Source organism: Dermacentor andersoni, chromosome 4, assembly GCF_023375885.2.
Source record: "Dermacentor andersoni chromosome 4, qqDerAnde1_hic_scaffold, whole genome shotgun sequence".
Classification (NCBI taxonomy): domain Eukaryota; kingdom Metazoa; phylum Arthropoda; class Arachnida; order Ixodida; family Ixodidae; genus Dermacentor; species Dermacentor andersoni.
In genome coordinates, this window is record NC_092817.1 from 136,488,801 (window position 1) to 136,511,633 (window position 22,833).

General features: G+C 44.8%; 1 protein-coding gene across 2 annotated transcripts in view; it reads right to left on the reverse strand.

The window, feature by feature from the left end:
- Positions 1–22,833, reverse strand: part of LOC126537828 (cell adhesion molecule Dscam1-like) — a 192,729-nt gene that overhangs the window by 13,548 nt on the left and 156,348 nt on the right. For both annotated transcript variants that reach the window (XM_055074467.2, XM_050184906.3), the window contains exons 16-20: positions 15,011–15,142; positions 13,190–13,357; positions 11,803–11,873; positions 7,915–8,224; positions 1,165–1,263 (exon numbers count right to left, since the gene is read on the reverse strand). In XM_055074467.2, coding sequence (XP_054930442.2) covers positions 1,165–1,263; positions 7,915–8,224; positions 11,803–11,873; positions 13,190–13,357; positions 15,011–15,142 — 780 coding nt within the window. The remainder of the gene's footprint in view (positions 1–1,164; positions 1,264–7,914; positions 8,225–11,802; positions 11,874–13,189; positions 13,358–15,010; positions 15,143–22,833) is intronic.

The window sequence follows — 22,833 nt, forward strand, 5'->3', positions numbered from 1 at the left end:
TGAATGGTTAGTGTTGAAGATCCTGTGTACATTCCGGCCTTAATGAAATTTATTCAGGCTACAACGTCTAGACGATTTACCTTGAGTAAACTGCTTAGCGTTCCAGCAGACGTTTTCCTTTGAATAGCAGTAGCAACACGGATTGGCTACAGACAAAACACATTACACGGCTTGCCAGAGATTACAGACTTACATATATTTTTGTTCATTGTATATCGGCTGGTAAACTTTCAAAAGGACTGTTTCTTGAAGTTTACAAGCACTAGTCAACAAAAAAGTGTAAGGCCACAAGCGCACAGCATGCAGTCACATCTGCCTGATAATATTTATTTATATTTCAAAGCATACGAACAGTACCGCACATTAATTATCAAGCAGTGCACAAGCCAGGTAATAAGTGCGAAAAATCGTTACGCAGTATACGCATCATTAACCGTCTGCTACTGCATGGTTCACACATGGAAAGGTTTAGAGTGCAGCATAAAACAGCACGAAAAGCAGCCTATGTGGCACTGCGGTACTGCACACTCTCGCTTGCTGTCAACACCACTTAGTACAGTTTGCCAGATTGCGCTTACTTTCTACTACATGGTTAAAACACGTTGGCGGGCTAGTTGGTTAGAATCCATGGTAGAGTGTATAAGCGCGACTGAACGAGGACGTAGAGAAACACAGATACACAGGCACAACTCCTTCTACTACAACTGCTGTTCTTTTTTTGTTTTGCTTTGTCTGTATTCTTACTATTAAATGAAGTTGAGCGACCGTGACTACATTCTATACACCGTTCTTAAATTGTTAGCGATGTGTACTTCTGTAACACGCAGCTGCTATAGGCTTTATTCATTACTTGAGGCAAGGTACGCGAATTCAGCATTGCAAAAGGCACATACGAGGAACATCGCGAAAAAAAAAATTACTTCACGAAGCTAATGCTGGAAAACACGAGTTGTAATTCGTGTGACAGGCTCTTTATTGTATATGTGCTTTAGATAAATAAATAAAACATAGGTAAAAGCTCTATTGCCGGTTACAGTATAGCTCAACTTTTTTTTTCTGCCACGCTTTCGAATGAGACTAGACAGCGAAAATTGGGTCGCCGGTATTCGTTTAATTTCGAGTTGGCAGCGGATTGCCTTGCACCCCCCTGTGACCGATACTTACCCGTCGCTGAATAATCGTCCTTCTTCTCCCTTTCCCACTGCACCAGGAGGGACGAGTTCGAGAGTGGAAGGGCCTTTATGCTGGGAGACGTAGGCGGAGCTACAGAACAAATTAGCAAAAGAGAACGAGTCAGGCCGGGCGTGCTTGTTACTGTCTTTTTTTTTTTTTACTTTCCGAAGAAAGAGCAAGCCAATGCCAGTGAACCAATGGGGCCGCAAAACGTTTCTCACATCCTAAATGACATAGTGCAGTGCGTAATTATAGTGCAGTTTTATTGGCAGCAGGGAGAATACCTAAGCAGAACTGACAGTTGGGGGAGTTGGTAAGGGTTTAGTCCTTCGACACGACGCCACCGAAAGACCCGGACAGGGAATGACACTGTGAACACAAGTCGAGTAGTGTCACGGACGCCGGTTCTACCGCTGGAGTGATGTTTTAAAGAACTAGCATCCTTCATCCCGCTTGGATGAAATGTTTCCCATGAGACACAATAATTAGAGCCTGTCATTTCCCGTCGCCGTCTCCAACTTGACCTTTCATGAGCTTATGCACTCTGAGAAGTAGCTTCGGGAGGTACTCGTCCAGTCATCTGAGGAAGCCGCCGCAAGTACTATAGGACACGAAAATCTATATCTGACCGCCGACGAGATATTTGCTATGAGTAAACGAAATAAATATTTGAAATGCAAAGAGGCGTACTAAAACAAAGTGTCATTCGCAAATTTTCTAGAGTTTGAAGCCTTTTGATTGCGAACAGGTTGCGTGAAACATACTCTCTTAATTCTTCTTGGGCTAATTGCACGGACACTTGAGCTATAGAAAACTTCCCCTGCAGTAGCGTTTTATGCACTATTGCTATTCACCGATTGCTTGTTGTGGGGCCTGCTAAACTCCGCGACGCACTTAATATGGAATTCAGCGGCGGAGAACCGCAGAAGCGAGAGGAGCCCATTGTACATGTCGTTTATTACGAGGCTAGATCACGAGAAAACAGATCATAATCAAAGAGCAGCGTAGGTGTGTCCGATTTTCTTTGTATTCGGCGTGGCTGTAAAAGGCTGACAGTCAGGTAAAAGAAATTTTTTGCAAGGTCGGAGTGGCGAAAATTCAAGTGCTATACGACTACGAACCACCGCGTGTTAATCGTGCCACAGTGCACAGGTCGACTTCACCGCGGCAACCTCCAACCCAATAATTATGACGGTGTAATTTCCGAGGGGCTCCCATTACCAGACTGCTTTTAACATGTTCATGTATAGCGTAAGTGAGCTGATACGAGTACTTCCCATCACGCAATCAGAAGGGTAAAGGAAAAACAAAAATAAATAAATAAATAATGCAGAGTAAACTGCGGGGACACATGAGAAAAAGGGCTGTTCTGCTAAATCGATACCGCGTTTCATGTGAAGCGAGGAGATATTGCATACGCCTATGTAGAATCTGTACGGGCGGCGCCACCAACCACCAGGCTAGCATTAATCATCCATGTTCAGCAAAAATAAACCGAATGGAGCCCCCGTGTACTTTATTAGACGCTGTTGTTTTACTTCGTTATCCAAACACTGAGCTCATACGCAGTCACAGAGACACCATTTTAGAGCAAGGACTGTCTCAAGCATAAACGAGACGCGAAAAACTATAGGCAAAGGTTAAGTACAGTTGAAATTATAGTTCAAATTTCTTTCCATGTGATGTGTGGTCCATGCTTTGATTGTTTCAGTTTAGTTTCACATAATAACTCTGCTTGCCTGAATTTAAAAAAAAAAAAAGGTAAAGTTAATTGAATTCTCGGGCCTTACGTGCCGGAAGCACGATCTGATCTTGAGTCATGCTGTAGTGCGGGATTCCGCGTTAATTTTGACCACCAGGGGATGTTTCACGTGACACCAATGCCACCTCTTGGGATTTCGCCCCAATCAAAATGTGGCCGCCGCGGCCGGAATTTCATCCCGCCACCTTGTGCTTAGCAGCGCAACACCATAGCCGCTAAGCCACCACGGCGGGCGAAAGTTACAGCAGGAAGTATGTTTCTGGCTCCTAATTCTAATGTATTATGCAAATCATACACACTGCTACCATCAAGTTCAGTAAGAACTGCAACGTGGAAGCCGCGTTCACCCGGTCACCCTGTCGAACTGTTGGCGCGAACTTACCATGCTCTCGAGAAAAAGTGAAGAAGGTTTAGACGTTCTACAAGTGATCCCAACCCGATGCTTTACGTTGACTTTTTCCGTCGCGGAGTGATAACACTGATCCGTCAAGCATCGCGTACTTCTTAAGCCTTAAGCCCAGTGTGCTTTTTCGTGGCGCCCCTCTGTCATGCTTTGTAATTATTCTCGGTTTTCTTTTAATAATGCGAAAGCATTATAGGTTCCATGAGGCGGAAAATCCGGCGTCTGTTGTTATCACCCGATGGCATACACCCGCGTGACCAAGTGATGACATCACTTTCCCGGCGCTGGACGTGTTACGGCCCGCACTGCGAAATCCTACGCCAAATAATCACGGAGTCGGAGGGACGCCGTAGCCAACACTCAAAAAAAACAACCTGACTTACTCACAAAATTGGATAAAAGTGAATTGAAGGAGGTTATGATGAATTAAAGTCAATTCAAGTGGATTAAGATGGAATAATGTTGGTAGGAATTAGAACAAGCTGGTTTAATGCGGAGCTTTAATTTAGGATGAAAGCTGAGATGCTGACGGCTTCGGCATTCAAATCATGTAAAGATACCTAAATGACTGTCAATTTTTTTTAATGGAGCGATAGTGGCTTGGCCGGCCAGTGTAATATTACTGCTTAGTGCTCGGCGAATAAGGCAAAAGTGCCCGTTGCTAGAATGGCCAAACCATAGAGTTTCCTACTAATAATTTCTAGAGAGAAATATGGCGTGGCCATCGTTCAGTCACCATGGGAATGATGGCTAGGCTACGTGAACTTGTCTGACCTTCGTGCTTGTGGATTCAAAATTTATCATTGTTTCGTTTGTTACGCGTTTTCTGCCCTCACTGGCCTACATTCCGAAGCAATATATGCTTTCTTTAAATTATCAAGGCATCGAAAACTGAGAACATGCGTGATCGCTGCTTATAGCAAGGGTTCCGCTTGTCCATGCGTTCTTGGCGTAACGTTTTCTAAATCGGGCTTCTATGCTTGGAGGTTCTGTGTTCGAATACCGCTGTCCGACAGTTTGCAATATTTATTTTATTGTTTATAAAGCACTACTTCATTGAAGATGAAGAGATTGAAAAGTCACGAAGTGGTTTCAAGGAAATAGCTTAGGCCAATTGATGTACTGACCATCATTCCCGTGCTGGCGGAACCGCCTTGCTTGTAGCTACCATAGATGTTAGTGCCACGGTTGCATCTAGCAACTGTATGCAGATCTGTAGGCTAAAGCCTCTCCTTTTTTTTTTTCTTGCGAGCGTCGGAAGTAAGCGTCATCAGCTCTAACTAGAAAACGCTCCGCTCACGGCTTCCACGTTGTAGTTTTTACAAAACATGATTTTGGAAGAAGAAACGACCTATTTGTATTACTAGTCTCGACTATTTGTACCAGTGAAGCTAGCATTGCCAGTACAAAGTGTTTGCAATGTAAGCTCGTGTAAGGCGCTATTCATACATGTACAAACGGAGCTGAAATTTTTCTCACGCTTCTCTTCTTAAGATGGAGCTTTAGCTCCGACCCAACTGCAATGTCGCCTATTCGTGTACATTCAAAAACCAAAATGTTTTCCTCAGATAAACCGTGGACCAATGCTAATGAAATGTGTTGAATTTGAGAGAAACTTAAATTCTAGTGACTGTAGAAGGTGAATTTTGATTTAGGAGTTGAACTGTCTCGCATAAATTGCCAAACATTGGCAAGCTTAAAAAAAAAATAACAAGCACGAAGTTTACAGATTCATAACTCCCCACCAAGAACATATGCCACAATTATGTTAATTGCATCTATTAGAACACACAAAAGGGACAAATTTGATGCATTATTTACATCTTACGTCAGTTAATTAGGCTGTTTACAAAAGTTTCGCAAAAGTACTACTCACATATTAGTCGTGTACTTAAGAGCCATGTCGGTTACAACTATTTTGTCCACTTTAGATGTACCATAAACGCATGTGAGAGAATCGGGAAATAGTTTTTTGTTGTGGAGTTACTGTATTGTAAAGTTGATGGTTCGTTTTTTGAAAGTTCGTGATCTTCAACATTTTCAAAAGATGGACTGCCTAAATGGAAAATCCGCTTCAAAAAGCCATTACCTTTTTTTTTATATTCAACAAGCCTCAGCAAATTTTGTGCAGTGGGTGCAGAGAAAGACTATTTCCTTAGTCCCATATATTTATGTAGGAGCCCTCGATGTATAACTTCATCTCAAGTCTTAGCCGCCTTTGTGCAAAATGAGCTGCCCCAATTCCGAATCCTGCAGTGACATAAACCAGACGCAACCGATTGCTAGAGGCCAAGTGACGCACTGTTAGCAGCAGCGTGACTGGCGAGCATTTCGGGTTTGTGTGGTGTACGCGTGTGTCTCAGTGGCATAGCTTTCTGCCATAATCTGCCATGCATCCCTTACTTTCACTGGCTATAATCTAGAATAAGGAAAAGGCTTGAAAATGCCTACGAAATGCGCACGTTATACCAGTAAACACCATCATTGTATTTTATCACCACGGCAGAGCGTAGGCGTCTCAGAATATTTTTTGTTTTTTGTTTTTTAACGCTTTCCCATCTGTCCTCTTTCTGACACCTATCGCCAATCCCCAGTGTAGGGTAGCAAACTAAAGACTCATATCTGGTTAATCTACCTGCCTTTCCTCTTCATCTCTCTCTCTCTCTCCAATTATTCTTGTGGTGTGCCTGCCGACACCATGGCAGCGACAGGTCTGATATTTCGTAATTTTCACCTGCCGTGGTGGCGTAGTGGGTGAGGCGTTGCGCTGCCAAATGCGAAGGCTTCCAATCAAATCTGGTCCGCGGCGCTCGGATTTTGACGTTGACTAAGTGCGGAAACGACCGTGTACAGTGCATTGGGTGCACGGAAATGAACCACAGATGGCAGAAATGAATCCGGAGTCCCCCACTACGGCGTACTTCATAATCATATCGTGGTTTCCGCACGAAACACTGAAAAGTCATTTAATGCGAAGCATTGTTTGCGAACATCGGCGCTCAGAGTATGTCTATCTGTCTACCTACCCTCCTACGCCACAGTGCAGGAGGTGCTTAGCAACGATACTAGCCACTGAGCACAGGTTCGTGTTCGCGATGCCGTCGCGGTCGCTGCGTCGTCGTCATCCGACTCTCGCCTATGATTCTTGCCCAGTACCTGCGCTCGAAGCACGTGGCGCGTAGGAAGATTGGAGCGTGTCGGCTGCGGAACACCGGTTGGTGGTTTCCTCAGTATGAACAGCGATTCAATTTGGCTCGAGCGTCGATTTCCGATCGCCGGACAGCAACACGCCGCCTTCTCGTTCCTCCCCGTGCTCGCACCGGACTTTCCCGTCTCTTATCGTAATTAACAGGCCATTTATTGGAGCCTCCAGCCCTGCTATTCTGTGCCGCACGTGGAGTCTGACTATGAAAACGCAGCGGCGAACTCCAGCATGACACAGCGTTGATACGGTGACTCGGATTGACTATCTCGGCTTTTTACGATAACAAAGAGTCTCTTTTATGGGGCCGCAGCTTCATCAAGAAGCGCGTCATATCAGACTTCCCTTTCCTCAGGTGTTTACTCGAGCAGCTCGAGAATGGCGTACTCCTATAGTACTATTCTGCCCAAACAGACAGACAGACAGACAAAAAACTTTAATTAGTCCTAAGGGACTACGTTGTCGTAGTCGCGGGCCGCACCCGCGCCGGGGGCGGAAGACCGTGATCTTCAGCCCTGTCGCAGGCCTTTTGGACAGCCCGAAGCTGGACCTGAAGGTCGTCGCTCTTGACGGCTTCCTCCCAGTCTTCTTGCCTGTTGAAAGGCGAGTGGCGCAACGCAGAACATTGCCACAGCATGTGGTTCAACGTGGACCGTTCCTCGCCGCAGTCTGGGCAGCGGGGATCCACACCCGGAGTGTAGTGGCTCAGCCTTGAGCGAGACGGAAAGGAGCCCGTCTGCAGCATTCGCAGCACCGAGGCCTGGGGTCTGCCAAGTTTCGGGTGAGGAGCCGGAAACTGCCTGCGTCCCAGCTGGTAGTAAGCAGTTATCTCGTGGAATGTAAGCAGCGGGTCCGTCGTTCGGTCGATCCCCTGCAAAGCCGGGCCCCTCGGACCGGCGCGGTTAATGAGACCTCGCGCCTGGTCGTGGGCCAGCTCATTCGGGTTGATCGAGCCGGGGGAGACGTTCCCCAAAGGAAGAGGAATATGTTCGCAATGACCGAGCAGCTAGGAAAGCCCACGCTCTTTGTCGCCCTCAGCATGTCCGAGATCGAAAATGAATGCCTGCTTGAACTCATCGAGTGAGTCCCAGAGTTGGTCGAGGCAAACCAGCGCAGGGTGGACGCCATAGCCGGCTACCTGCAAATTTCTTCACATAACTTCGATTCCCACAGTACGTACGATCGGGATAAGTTTTCATTTTGTTTTTAATAAACCGCCTAGTTCTCTGCCATCCTCGACTGCGATTACTTTTCCTTGCCACCCAATCTGTAGCTACAATATTGCACCGATTATCTGGCCCATGCTTTACCATTGTCTTACCGTCGAACTTACCGCAAACATAAGGTTGAAGAGGCCCGTCACTATGACCTCACCTGATTCAAGGGTGGTGGCAATTACTTCGTCAGAAGCAGGCCCCGTGCCGGCCGCGTTGTAGGCCTGAACCACGACGCCGTATTTGGTGAGGCGGTGCAAGTTTGTCAGGTACGTGGTCTCGACGTATTCTTGCTCTCTTTGACGGACTTCTCTTGCGTCGTCCTGCTTGCGTCCGGAGGAGACTCCGACATATGCGGCCACAGCGCGTGCCTCTACCTGCTTGAACTGGAAGCTGTCGTCACTGTGGGCAACGCGGTACCCGACGCGGTATCCCAGGATGGTCCCGTGCTGCTGCTCCTTCTTCGGCGCCTGCGTAGAGAAGAAAGAGCACGCTTCGCGTTGGCGCGAGTGAATTGAGATTATCTGTCAATGCTCCCGCAAGAGCTGAAGGTACGAAAAGGGAGAGTGATCTGCAGGCGACGGTTTGTGGCCAATGAGCGTTAGTCCGGGAGGCGGATTTTGTCATATACTCTGAAGCATGACCGGCTCACGCTCATGCTTTAGAGTATTTCCGGTGCCCACATACGAGCTAACAAATCCGTTTCCAAAATATTTGCACAATTTCCTGTTGTGTTTTTTTTTTCAACTGGGTCCTTACAGAAATTTTAAATCCTGCTTTTTCGTAAATCAATATTTAGGTCGCAGCTGAAGAGGCAATTGATGCGTCAAATGTTGCATGCTTTTTAGGCTCGATGACTCGTATCAAAGTTTCTGCCTGGGGATTAATCAATTCTGAGATCTAAACTTGTACTTGAACTGATGTCACGAGCGAAATAACGCACTGCCACCTGCGTGATTTAAGCGATTCCATAGATTCGCAGTGTGGCTACACAGGGCGCTTGGCAGCTGTGAACCTTGCGAGCTACTGTGTGAACAACGTGGTGCTATCAATGCGTCGTCGCTGTTGGCATTGTCGTTCTCAACGCTTTCGACGTTGTTTATCGCCAACCAACTTTTTATGGCCGCATCCTGCATTGTGAGTGTGTGCCATGTTTTTGAATTATCATCATCATTGCCTTGCATGCCTCCTGTGTGCCGCTGACGCTGTTTTCACGAGCACGACGAAGGAGAATTTCACGCAAATGCACCACCGTTTTGCAAAGAACAAGTCACAGGCACTGCACAGATTGTAATCATCGTACACTACACTACTGATCGTTCCGACGACCAGAATACATGCACCGCCGTGACTGCTCTCGGAGTCTGTGTGCAGCGTAATGCATTGCACTAATTGCCTAGCTTTCTTGTTGCGTGGTAGCTCAGTGGTTAAGGCGCTATACTCCCATATGCACGTGGCTTCACTGTCACGAGTGTAAGCCACAGTGGAGGTGGTTGTGGAGAAATTTTTATTTTTTTTTCACACTGTAGTAATGGCGATGATGGCTTATGACGAGGTGGCCTGAAGACGACAGAAATCGTCATCGAGTGCCTAGATGACCACAAGCGTCGTCGTAACATATTGGACGAAGAAAGTAAGTCCAGTGCTCAGAAAAAGAAAGAAGAAAACAAGAGAGATCGAGCGAGAGACCACGTCAGGGTCAGCTTATGCGCGCCACCACTTCGGTGCCCTTAAACGAGGTTGCGGACCAGTGAAATTGGTGCGGCACCTCGCCGCGTGTCCCAGCCGCTGCGAGAGAACATCAATAATGCTGGTTCCCGCGACATTCCGATCAAGACTGACCCAGCGTGACGCTCTACGTCGAATGCACGCGCGATTGAACAGAGCCGATAAGAGGCCTATTCAAGAGCGGCTATCACGAATTGACGTCAGCCCGCGAATAATCATTGAAATTGGTCGCATCGATCGGGATGCCGGATGAGGCGGAACATTGGGTTCGTTAATTTGCGGACCACTGGAGCGCGCTGCTGTCGCGTAGCGTGAGCTGGCCGGCTGCGGCGAAACTTGGCGATTATGCCCGCTTTCGCTTCGACACAGAAGAGACAGCGCAAAAGGTAGCCGCGAAGAGAAGATTCCGCATTACGGCTTATTTTGTGCCCCCTGACGTACTGAGGCAAATCCCCGTTAACTAAAGATTCCGCAATTTTTTTTACATCAGCTGAATACTTCGTATTCCGGCAGACGCTGTAACCGCACCGGACCGAATTCTCTGCTGCCGTTTTCGACTGCGTTTCCCTTCCGCTCGCCCCAATATTGTTATGCTAATTGGCCCCTATGGTTATCCGCTTTACGCATTGACTCGCTTGTCCTACTCCACTTCCTTGTAATTTAAAGCTGCACATCCGGAATTCTCCTCAGGCTGTTTCACCTTTGCTGCTCATCGCTACCTCAACCTTGCGCCTACGATTTGCCGTTCCACCAGCGGATCCACTTTGCTTTGTTTGATCTTAGGGCATTTTTTTATATTTCTACTTTCAACATTATACGTTAGTACTCGAAGAATGTCAGAAAGAATAATGCAATGCAGGTAATCACCTCTTTATTTTAACCAATAAAATACAAAAAGAAACAAGAAAGAAGCACTCCGTGTAGGAAAGCGTGACAAAGAAAATCGATGAATCGATTGAGCGTGCAGGTGGGTTCGGATTCGTGACTGAAATCGACAACGTGCTAACAGCAAAACAAAATACGGCAATAACAAAACAACTACGCCAGCCTCTAATGCCCATCGTTATTCTCGTGTACACCGCATGCAAATTCACCGAAAGGAAATTAAAAAGAATACATGTGCTGAGAAGGCTATATCGTAGCATAATCATTTTGTAGAGTAATCAATACAAGTATACGGTACTACTAGCGTAAATTGGGGAACTGTTCTTCATTTGGTGAGATCATGAATACATCTATTCTCAAGCGCCGTCCTTTAATTATTGTTTTTGACCGGTCATAATACTATTTTTAGTAGTGTAATGTTATCATAAACACGACACAACGTAGTCTTACTTTCGAAAAACGCAATAGAGACATACTCTCCGCAACAAATGCCAAATTGCCTGAAATTACTTTAGCAAGATTATAATAACACTCCTTCAGTCTTTCAGAAAAAAAGACTTCCTGACTGATGAAGATTTTATTCCTTAATTAAGGATGTGCATCGGTCTTTTGTTTTTGTGTATTATTCTGGCTTGCAGCAAACTGCAGCCCCAGAGCAATATTAGGCTCGTATAAATGCAAAGGTGTGGGACAGCATGCAGATATAAAGAATTCAGGTAGGTGAAATCGCAGGCACGTGGCAGTCGATACACGCAGCACCATCTCGTGACAACCACCGGTATTATTGAGGAGAGTACGCCCACGAACCACTGCCTCTGACTGGCTGCAACTGCACTTGTGTACTTTTTCATCGATAACGCAAGTGGTTATCAAAAGATAGCGTGTTCATGTTAACATATCTTATCTATTTACATACACCAAGAGTGTCATACATTATTTAGTTTTCGTGAAAGTTGCGCAAATGTCGCTTCGTGGCACAGCAGTACTTATCGGACAAGTAATTCAGATTTGAAATGAAACGAAACAAAATTTATAGGAGATATGTAAGTGATTACAAGGTGAGCACATAAGGAGCAACGGAGCGAAGTCAGTATCTATACGGAAGTTGCAGCTTGAACTGAACAAACAATTCATATAAATGTTTTCAATTAGTTCTTCAAGTTGAGCACACAAGAGCATGTTACATCAGGTACTTATCAAAAGCATTATGGAAGCAGCCGTCTGCATTGAAGATACCAAAAGGATTTGGAAACCACCGGCGAAAATAGGTGACTTCTTCGTTCTAATCGGCCTATGAGCTGGATCCTTCATCAGATTGCTCTGGCATTGATAACAAACATATTTTACCTTTACCCACCATCTGGTCTCGGGCGTTCAGTCTGACCGACAAAGTGCACGGTAATAATAGCCGCGACGTTATTGTTTCATCACTTACCTTCCATGAAACTTTCAGAGATTGCGAACCCGTTGTGTGAACAGTGAGTGATAACGGTGCACCAGATGGAGCTGTAAGTGTACCAAAAACAAAGTCTGAGGAAGCTATACGGCAAGACATCTTCTAGAACAGCATCATCGTTAGACTACCAAGTAGCCCCATGTCCCTATAGGCCCACTCCTCGTCGCTAGCCTCCCTATTTTGCCAAGCACTGTTAAAGAAACTTTCTTGAAGGAGCACATCGTCTGCCTAAATTTCTATATGGAAATGCCAGTGTTAAACAGGCGTCGCAAAATTATATATATATACATATATGTATATGCTACTTGCGTGCAAACCTTTTAGAAGAGAGTGCAGAGAAAGTGAAATTCTTCGCACGTTATTTCTGCTGGTCCCAAATGCAAGTAACATTCACGTAATTGCTACATTTCATCAACCGTCATTAAGATATTTTATGACGGCCACTCAACAAGAAGTTTCAGTTCAGCAGAAAACCTGAGACTGGCTCCCAATGCGAGAAATTCCTCTACGAAATCTCACTTTTACGTGCCGCGCATCTCGTAAGGAAGGGTTTATGGCAAAGGACACGGCCGTGCGGTTCTGGGCAACATTTGAAAAGGCGTACTTGGAAGCTGAACCTTTTCTCAGGAGTTTTCCATTGTGGACACAAAACATTGAAATAAGTTTAATTTGCGCTACGTTGACATTTATTTAATGTGTGATAACCTCGATTTAGTTATCCCCGCCGCTATGAATAACGTGCTGTCAAAATATCTTGACATACCGACATTGCCTGCTCTGTGCAAAAAAAAGTAACACTAATAAAATACAACATCCTTCTTGAGCACTGTAGCGTGGCAGGCATTATAACAGCAGATGCATGAACCTAGAGTTGGTCTGCTGAGCGCGACATTGTTGAATCGATTTTCGCACTTAAGGGCCGAATTTTTTTTTTTCAATTTTCTCGCATATTCACCAGTTCAGGTGGTGGTAACTTAGCTCGTAGCCTCCAGCAAGTCAAAAAATCTTGGCGTGCGCTGTTGTGCTGCGAGCCCAATACCAGGTAGAAATCACTGTAACTAAATGGTAGCACAATAGCTTCTTTCATGAGCGCGTGTAGAAGTGATCTTGTTTCAATTCACGCTAAACGCTATCTCGCAGTGTTACAGGAACAATTTTAATGTTTCGTACGCTTTAGCGTCTTGTTAATATGATCTGTAACTATGGATTGCTCCCAAACAAAGACTATCGCGCATGTACGAATCGACCGAACTACCTGTGAAGGTTGTTATAATATACGTATACATTTGATAAAGAAAGACTAAGTTAGCTCCTCAAGATAGCGCCACTGAAACCCTTCCGAAAAAAAAAATGCACTCGCACTTGCCTTCTTCGAGGGTGGTGGCAACCACCTGGTCGCTCTGTTCTCCTGGTCCAAGGGCATTTTCGGCGGAAACCCGAAGAGCGTACTCGGTGACCGGTTGGAGCCCACGGACAGTGCTTTGCGTATCGGAACCGAGGATGACCAAGACGGACACGGGTCCATTCCAGGGGTCTTTAAGTGAGAAAGCGCCACAAAAGGAAACGCGATGTCAAAAAGCAAAGTTGCCCCGCCACTCATAACTCCGAGAGTGGAGTAATTACACCACTCTACGAGAAATAATTCTGCCGAGCCAAGGTGTAATTATAAACGCATTACTGAAACTCTGCACATTGGAGGTATAAATTTGGGGCCAGAAAAATCCTAAAAGGAGGAGAGTAGTAAAAAAGGAACACTATCCAAAATAACATACCTGATATGTACAGCGCTCTAAAACTGAAACGCCATCAGCAACGAACAGCGACAACGACTTCTACGCGTGATTACACAGAAGGGACACCAGTCGCTCTGTAATCGGCAACGGAATCGCTCTGTAGCCGTTTTTTAACCATAGAGTAGTCGCAAGTGTGCGTTTCGAAGCCCAAATTAGGCTACTATTGCAAATGTGAGAGAACTTTAAAAGAAAAGAAAGCATTAAAGTAGTTTCAAAATTCTTCTCGCATCAATTTTTGAGCACTATAGCTACAGCTAAGTCAATGATGAGAGCCCCTTCAAACAACCAATGTCTTTTGAAAAGTGCTTGTTTCGGCCTATAATACCTCAACTTTCCACTGTAACCCAAGCATCAGTCGCACAGAATGCTCGTTGCAAGGAGAGCCACGTAAATAAGCTTCAAACTGAAGAAGCGGTATTCCCAGTAGTGCGTGCGGCATAACATACGCTATTCTGCATAAAATCCTATTACATGCTGCATTTTCGATTACTATTCAAAAAATTTATGCGGCCAGAAAAACATTGCTCTTGTCCGCTCGGAATGAACCTAGCATACTGGATGTTGCGCTTCGGCTTATTTCCTTCTTAACTATGCATCACATTACCCGTTGGCCACGCAGGTTACTGGTTAGAATAAGGACTCCATAAGGTTAACGCAAGCTTTTTCGCCACAATGCTATGGTTAAACTTTTCACTTTCAGTCGTTGATTCTAATGCATGCCTAATCTATATGGCCTTCCTTCAACAACATAGAACTATCACTTGGTACTTCCCGGCACCGAGAGCGCGAAATCAGTCGTAATTTAAATTGCCTACTGCAAACTCGTGTACTTGGCATAGCATGAACTGCGACGTGAAATTCCAATAGGACAGCATATCGATTGACATGGAAATTGGATGTGGGGCACACTTTGTCATTAAAACTTCAGAAGTGTGATCAGATTTTGCAATGACTGCTTTATAGACTTTATCGATCAAAATGAGCGCTTCCCAAGCAACCTCTTTAACATATATTCATGATTGATCTGGTGAAAAACTTGAGACTGCGTAACAGGCGAACATCGTGTTTTATCGCGAACTTCTATCAGAGGTTTCTTACATTATCAAGGCCGCTACTATGGTGGGCTCCTCGCTGGCAAAAACGAGGACTGTGAAAAAAGTATTTCGATTATTTCTTAAATGTTACGTTACATATTTATTGCAGAAAGATGCGCCGACCCCTTATGCTATTATATAAGGGGAAAGTGACAGCTTTCTAACCTAAGTCAGGTTGTTCGCAAGTTTTATTTTCATACAAAAAAAAGGCGGCTTGCCACCTACATTTGCTTCCTCACAAGAAAGAACGGGAAGCAAATACCGCTTAAAGCGATCGTGCTATGGTAGTTTGTCCCCCACCTTTCAGGAGCTTGTAGTGAAGGATGTAGCGGGTGATGGGGCTGTTGCCGTTATACGGAGTTTGCCATTGCACTGTTGCAGAACGACTTGTGTAGTTGGTCACTTGCAATCCCACTGGGGCATCCGGTGGTTCTAAAGAATGAATAAGAAAAACCCATGGAGGATAATTCTCCACGCAAAGCGACAGCTTCCTTGCATAAACTGCTGAAGTCGACGCTAAAACGGAGCGAGGAGGAGGAGGATGAAACACTTTATTTTCATGAGATCTTCGAGTTACATGGATTAATCGGTTATTTCTTCTGCCAGGCGGCGTGAGGTGGCCGTAAGCCCTTGACTTTCGGCGATCTCCAAAGCCTAGTTGACGAGGCACAAAATCGAAATTCCGAGGGCTGGACCACGCCAGACGGCTGAGACGGCATTTCTACCGGCGTCGGCGGGCTTTGAGTCACGACGCGTCGCTCGGTGTCGACCAGGGAGGTTAAAGAAAAACTGCTGGAGTGCAAACTATGTCCCGTAGGTGAAGCCGCACAAGAGGGGTAGGATAGAACTATAAGTAAACTATAAAAGTGATGAAGAAGCGCTTTTCACACGCTTCCCGCGAGTTAATGAACCTCGTTTGTTAATCCTTCCTTATTTTACCGGGCAGATATTCATCTACGTGTATCTCTGTATTACTGGTTTCCGAGTGAATTGTGAATATTCTGGCATATAGTATTGGGGAGAACGTCATCAATATTCAGACGAAATTACTATTTTCGTTGGGAACAACCAGTATTCTTTTCTTTAATTAGCCTAGCGTTACAGTAAGAGAGTGAAATCACTTAATCTATAAAAGGCATCACCCGACAAGGCTCTATTTCAGGGGAACGAGGGACAACCTTTGGCTTCAGCTTTCCTGGCAAGAAGCTACGGGAGCTTCCACTCCAGCAGTTTTTCTTTAACCTCATCGGTGTCGACATGGAGAAAGACGCGGCTCCAGTTGATGCCAGTAGAAATGCTGAACGCGAGTGCTCTTCTTCGCGTGACGAGTTACGTCAGTACTTGTTCCAATCAATCTAAGCTCTCCCCCGTTACTGAAAGTTTTACAATACATCTTAGCGTGTCACCTGTCCAGGGCTGGAAATGCGGTCCATCCAGCGTGGAAGAATTTGGCTAATAGAGAGTTATAGCCGAGTGCTTACGGTCCGCTCTGCTCGGATTGGCGTATCATAACAATTTGCACACACCCGCTGAGCAGAACGCTACCGGGAACACTGATGTGCCTGCGCACAACGCTCATAGCAGCAGCGGAACCTAGAACGCTGCCCACGTTCCGCTAGGAACCCGAATTTGCAGAGCGTCAGGGTGCGTCTAGCTGCTTTCTTTGTCCCTTGACAGCCCAGCTGAGAGCACGTAAATGACGTTTCTAGGAGACGCACTTGTTAGACAAGCGAAGTCAATGCATTCTATGCAGCCACCGGTACGCGTGAAATGTGCGCGGAGGGAAGTGTAAGCAACGCTCGGCTAAAACTGCCTAATAATATGGTCGCTGTAATATCGTTACCGTAGGCACGGCACACCAAGAGTTTTCTGGTAAAGAACGCGGTAAATGATATAGCGAATGAGTATAGGCCTAGCTAAGAAGCTCCGTAGAAGTTTGAGTATAATATACAGCCTTGCCGTATTAATCATGTGACTGAGAATGTGCGGGTATTTAAGCCATTCATTACTGAACAGCTGCTCAGGCCAGAAATATACAGAAACAAAATTATCCGTAATTTGATTTTATGACACAAGATACGAACTCGAGACGGTGTCCGACTCTAGTTCTTGTTCAAGTGTCACACGCTGACCTAAACTACAATGTGCCATATTCTGTGTAGATCACTTTCGAGGACAGCGCTCCCACTGCGCCTTCATCCTAGCCTGCTTAGACTCCCTTTTCATTACATTGCACATTGTCTTCAATCCGTTCACCGAGAAAGCTTCAAATTGCTGCAATAAATCTCGCACTTGTAGGCCTTGAAACTCTTGACGAGCACCAGTCTGATAAATTGTGCCTATTATAGCGTAGTGACTTCTTTCAAGCGGGAGCATTTTCGCTCGAATAGACAAAATTTACTGCAGAGCGACGGGCTCTACTTAGATCCGACTGCGTCACACGTCCCGCCGCAAAAACATCTCTAGATGCGGAAGGTGCATGATCAAGTAATGGCTCAAATAATCATAAACTAATGGATCAAGTAACGGTGCGCCATCATCTGCCTCTGGCAGTTGCTGCAAGACGCAGCACCTGATAGTGGAGTGTCCCGCTTTCATGGCGCAGTGAAGGACTCTCATCTCCTCGGCGCGCGGACACTCGACGAATGTTTGTGCCCCAATGGTTGCGCGTTTTGGCACGACCAGACCCGTACACCTTCCTCATGAAGCAACTTCGGTTCGCCTTTGTAGCATTTTTCTATTTTGAAATCACGAGACCTCAGACACTATTTCTTCTTTTTTAACATTCTTTAGTAGCGTGACCTCCAGTGACCGGCCCTACTGTGCGTGACATGTACTCTGTGTCTTCTACTTTATAACTTGATATTTGTCATCTTGCTGTTTCTTTCCTCTTCTTCCTCGCTTCCATTTCTATGTTTCTGCCTCTTCTTTTCATAGGAGTTGGCAGGCTTTATGACGTTTCCGATGGCAGCTGCCAGCCTACTCCTCGCTTTCCCTTTCCTGTCAATTGCATATTCGTTTTCATATGGAATAATAACGATTTTCTCTACACAGCCAAATCAAAGTAAAGCGCGCGAATACTACGGTGGCGGTGACATGTGCAATAGTATTAAATCATGTTTTGTTTGCAAATCAAAACCTATTTCATGCGAAGCTTTAGTAAAGTAGTTTATAAGTGCTGTACAACTAATAATGACAGGTATATCGCTGTTACCTTTCATGCTATGCGACGTCTAATCTAATCGAAAGCGCATATTCGGATTTACTCACCGCAAATGCTACATATTTATCATGATGCATTTTTTATGTTTATGCACCCCATTGGTCACAACCTATGACGAAATTCAAACATAAGATACAGTGTTTCCTATAGGGTTCTGAGGTTCTAACGCGAAAAATGCCAAAGCTCGAAATGTCATGTGCGTGCAATCTTTGAACACAAGAATGCGCACATGAGTACATAAAAACATAAATGACATGTCATGGCACGACATGCACGACCACAAGCATATACGCAGTGTTCAAAGCTAATTAGTCATGACATTATCAACATAAGAATATTAAACTTAATGCAACAGCAATCACACACACACTATTGAAGTCCCAGACACGCATGCATGCATTCACTTTCCATAGTACTGTTAGTCCTGGCAACGACGACAATAAAGGGACGGTAAATGCTAAAGTATGATATATATTTCAACGCTTTCGACTGTTGAACACTTCTAGCAAAGACGCGATCTATGACACCTTCTATCCTTGCTGTAGGTATGATATCTGTGACGGACTGTGGCTCCTTCATTATTATTTGAAACCATTTCTTTGCAGAATTCGTTATGTCAGCTTTGAAGTACCCTGTCACTATTAGGACATTGACTTCTATGCTTATCACGCACAATCGAAGCATCCGATTTAAGCCACGAGCGATTACACAGACTGCATGACAATGAGATCTGGTAGTCGATGGAATGTTTCCAAAAGTACTTGTCGGCCCGCGAACCTGACTTATGAACTTGTTTTGGGGCAACGACTTGATAGCATTCCGCTTCTCGTTTCTTCAATTAGCTGTACTAAGATTCTTCAGCTGTTTGCCGTGCTCTTCTTTGCGACCATTCTGTTCAGGCATGTCTTCGCTTGCTATCTTCAAACTATTATGCCGATGAAGGTATCTTCCTAGCAGATATCGTAAGTTATGCATCACGCGGTATTCTGATTTTATTTGTAGCTGTAAATGTGAGGGCGTCCTGGTGCGATGAAGCTGCAGTTAGTTGCTCGCGACCAACTCTCGCACTTATCATGCTAGGCTTTTCATTTCCCCTTACTCAGAAACACTTCTGGCTCGATTCTTTACATCGACAGCCAATTCGCATTTATTGCACACTCCTTCCCGGACTGTTAATGTGGTGTCAAGTATTTTCGCAACGACATCCACAAAGTACTCATGTACTGATCGGCTTTGAACATAACAGTGTCTATATGCGAAAAGACTGCACGATACTGCACATAGACGGCTGTAAAAGCGAATGCCAAATGAATTGAGAGATATGTCTAACTTTAAAGCTATATTTATTATATCCTGAAAACATTTCGCAATAATAGAATAAATGAAATCTTGTCCGACAGTTTCAGCTTTATTGCATAGAAAACACTTGCTTTAACATAGCACATAAATCCCTCTTTCCTGCAACTTATGTTTTAACAGTCAAGATTCCGGTATGAAACTTGACCGAGAATGTTTGTAACGTTCTCTGGTATCTACAATGTCCTTACCTATTTGAGCACGCCTTCACCACGCCATTCTTGAATCATTAAACGCTATAGTGGTACAGGGAGCACACTCTCAATAAAGTCCCTCATAAGATGATGTGTCTAATACAATTGACTGCGATGATGGTGTGACGTCAATGTTTCATGCTTTAACAAACCGGGCGTGATCTGTTGTCAGAAACGACTATTTAGGCTTGTAGACAGGCTAGAAATAAAGCAGAAAAAAGGTTGGCGCGGTTCAAAGAGAGATACTCACCATGGTGAAGACCTCGGGCTCGATTTGTTGTGGGCACTGAACTGTTTCCTGCTAACTTTTTTACGACAACTATCCAGTCATCCCATCGTGTACTGATATACCGCAAGGCCCAAGTGGTTAGGCGTAGGCAAAAAAAAAATGCCTGATACTTCAGATAACTTCGAGCCAGAACCGTATAGACGCATGTCTAAGTTTCGCCAATCCGCATGCCATCATGGTTTTTACCACATAACATTAGCCCTAATTGGCGGAATTGCTTCCTTTATGAGCATCATTCATTTTCCCATCTTCGTTCAATCGACCTCAGACTTTATTTGTCTTTTCATTGTACTCATGCTGTCGAGATTCAATCATCATTATGACGGCATTGTGCCGTCGGTACGCATTCGTTGAAATGCTGCAGTTGCAATTCTGCTGTTGTCGGTTGTTTCATCGTCGCCATTCTAGTTTCAGCATCCAAATTACGTCATGTCGTTGCCCTCACGTCATTGTCTTCATACAGCCTTCGCCGTACAGTCATCGTCACGAAACCATCTTCACATTTACTGTATGTCGTAATCCACCTATTTCATCCAATCCCTGTCATGTCTTCTACGTACAGTCGTCGTCATGCCATTATCATAATATAGCCTCCATGCCATCGTCGTCATTCCTTTGCCCTTACCTGCCGTCATCATGCTGTCGTCGTTGTACAATCTTAATCATTTGAAGATCGTCATTGCACCGTCGTCAGATAGTCGTCAACATAGGTTTATCCTCATTTCACCTTCTTCATCCCATTATAATCATACTGTTGTCGTCACGCCATTCTGTCACGCCGTTGTTGCAATACACTCATCTTCACCCCTTTGTTGTTAGGCTGTCGTCATCATATTACCTTCGTCATTCCATCGACGTCATGGTTTCATCCTTATTCCATCGTTGTCATGTCGTCAATGAATCGTGGTTAAGACGCCACTGTCATGCCATTGTCGTCAATCTGTTGTCGTTACACAATTTTCGTCTTACTGTCATCTTAATGCTTTAGCCGAGGTTCCATTATAGTCATTCCAGCTTCGTCAACCGTTTGTCGTCATGTCAACGTCGTAATTCTATCGTTGTCACGCCACCGTCATCATACCGCGTTCGTCGTTTCATCGACGTCATTCTTTCTTATATATTACATTGTAATCGTGCCATCATTCAATCGGCATTATCACGCCATTGTCATGCCATCGACGTCGTTGTGTTGTCGTCACACAGTTGCATTTATGCCTTCCTTCTCATACTGTACTCATAATGCCGTCGTGACCATTCCATCAGCATCATTAGACCTGCATCATCCAATTCTCGACGAAAATGCCGTCATGTCATCGCTGCCCCACCATCGTTACCAAACAGTCGTCGTAAAGGCACCATCGCTATCTCCTCATGGCGTAATTGTTACGCGGTCGTGGTAACAGTATTTTCTTTATTTCGGAATCATCATCCCATTATCGTCATCCTGTCGACGTCCTATCTCATTCCACTACCCCAGGGTATGCCTAGAAGGCTGGCAGACAGTAGAGTATACTAGAGGAGACTAGCAGTTAAAGCGAGATAGGTATGAATGAAAGAATGAACTTTATTTCTCTTGTAAGAGAGGGGAGGGGCCGGGGGGGAGAGAGAGGTCTAAGTACTCCAGTCCCAGCAAGCGTCCCCACCGCATTATGTACAAATCATTCTTTACACTGATATGTCATAGAGGAAGCAGGACCTTCCGCCCCAAGCAATTTGGCAGCTGGAGATCTGGAACGGGAACCCTTGTGCCACACCACAGCTAACGCTTAAGCGTTCGCGTTCTTACTCGTGACCATCCTGGAAGTATGCTCATCTCCTTTAAATGTACAGCAAACGCCCAGCAAAATACAGGAAGGTGACAAACGTAACCCGACGACGCCATCAGTGCATGTTGCGGGAAACTTGTCATGTGAACAGGTCTGCCCCCTTCGCTAGAGTTGCGCACCGTGGAGAACGGGTGGCAAAAAAGGTGGTCATACCATATTTACACAGCCTTTCAGACAATCCAAAGAACATCGTCAGGAGTTTCGGCGTCTACGTGACTGACTACATATATATATATATATATATATATATATATATATATATATATATATATATATATATATATATATATATATATATATATATATATATATATAAAGGAACGGTGCGCATCCGAGTAGGGTAAGCGCATTTATCTGAGGGATGTTCGGCGATGCATCTCCACACAGAAGCTACATGTATGAGTAAACCGTGCGGTTACAGGCTTCACGGTGGCTGGTAGCATATTCTATGTCACATTGCACGGTTTTTGTGGGCAGCCTTACACTGGTCAGACAGACAGGTGATTGATGTTTGCTTCCGTGGGCACAAAAACTACATCAACAGCAGTGCTTCTCACACTTAGCCAATCATTTTTGTAAGTTTTCATGTCTTACTGAGCTCAAAAGAAATCTTGCACTGTTTTTAATTATACCAAGGCACATACGATAACGTCGAAGCTGACCGCATGTTGAATGTGCAATAACGACCGCATGATACAACCACCCGTAGCTCATTTCTAAAGCGAGAATGAATATTTGCTTGAACACCTTGTTTGATTTCCGTTTCTATACTTCTGTTATGCATAGAGACTCTAGGGTGGCGGGTTTTGTCTTTTGCAAATAAAAAAAAATTCAAATTATGGAAGAGCGCTAGTATCATTCCCTTCGTCACTCTGTTCCATGTTGCTACTTCGCGCTGTAAATTACACGTCATGAACAACACCATAACAAAGCTGAAAGGTGGGCAGAGTGGTTTATGTTCCTACTGAAAAGCAACGCGACGTGAATGCAGATGGAAAATCGCTCGTCCTTGGTGGCTCTAGTGTCCATACGTGCTCAAGTCGTGCTACTCTACAACATGAACAACACAGTATTTTTCTAATGGAGCGATGTCAGCAAACACTGAACAACCGATCATAATTATGCAGAGATACCTTAGGTAAATTGAAAGAGTGGGGAACCGTGCACATAAATGCAAACGTGCTATGTGAATTTGCAGCACTAATGTGGTGCGTCGTATTCAAGGATCGCCATCT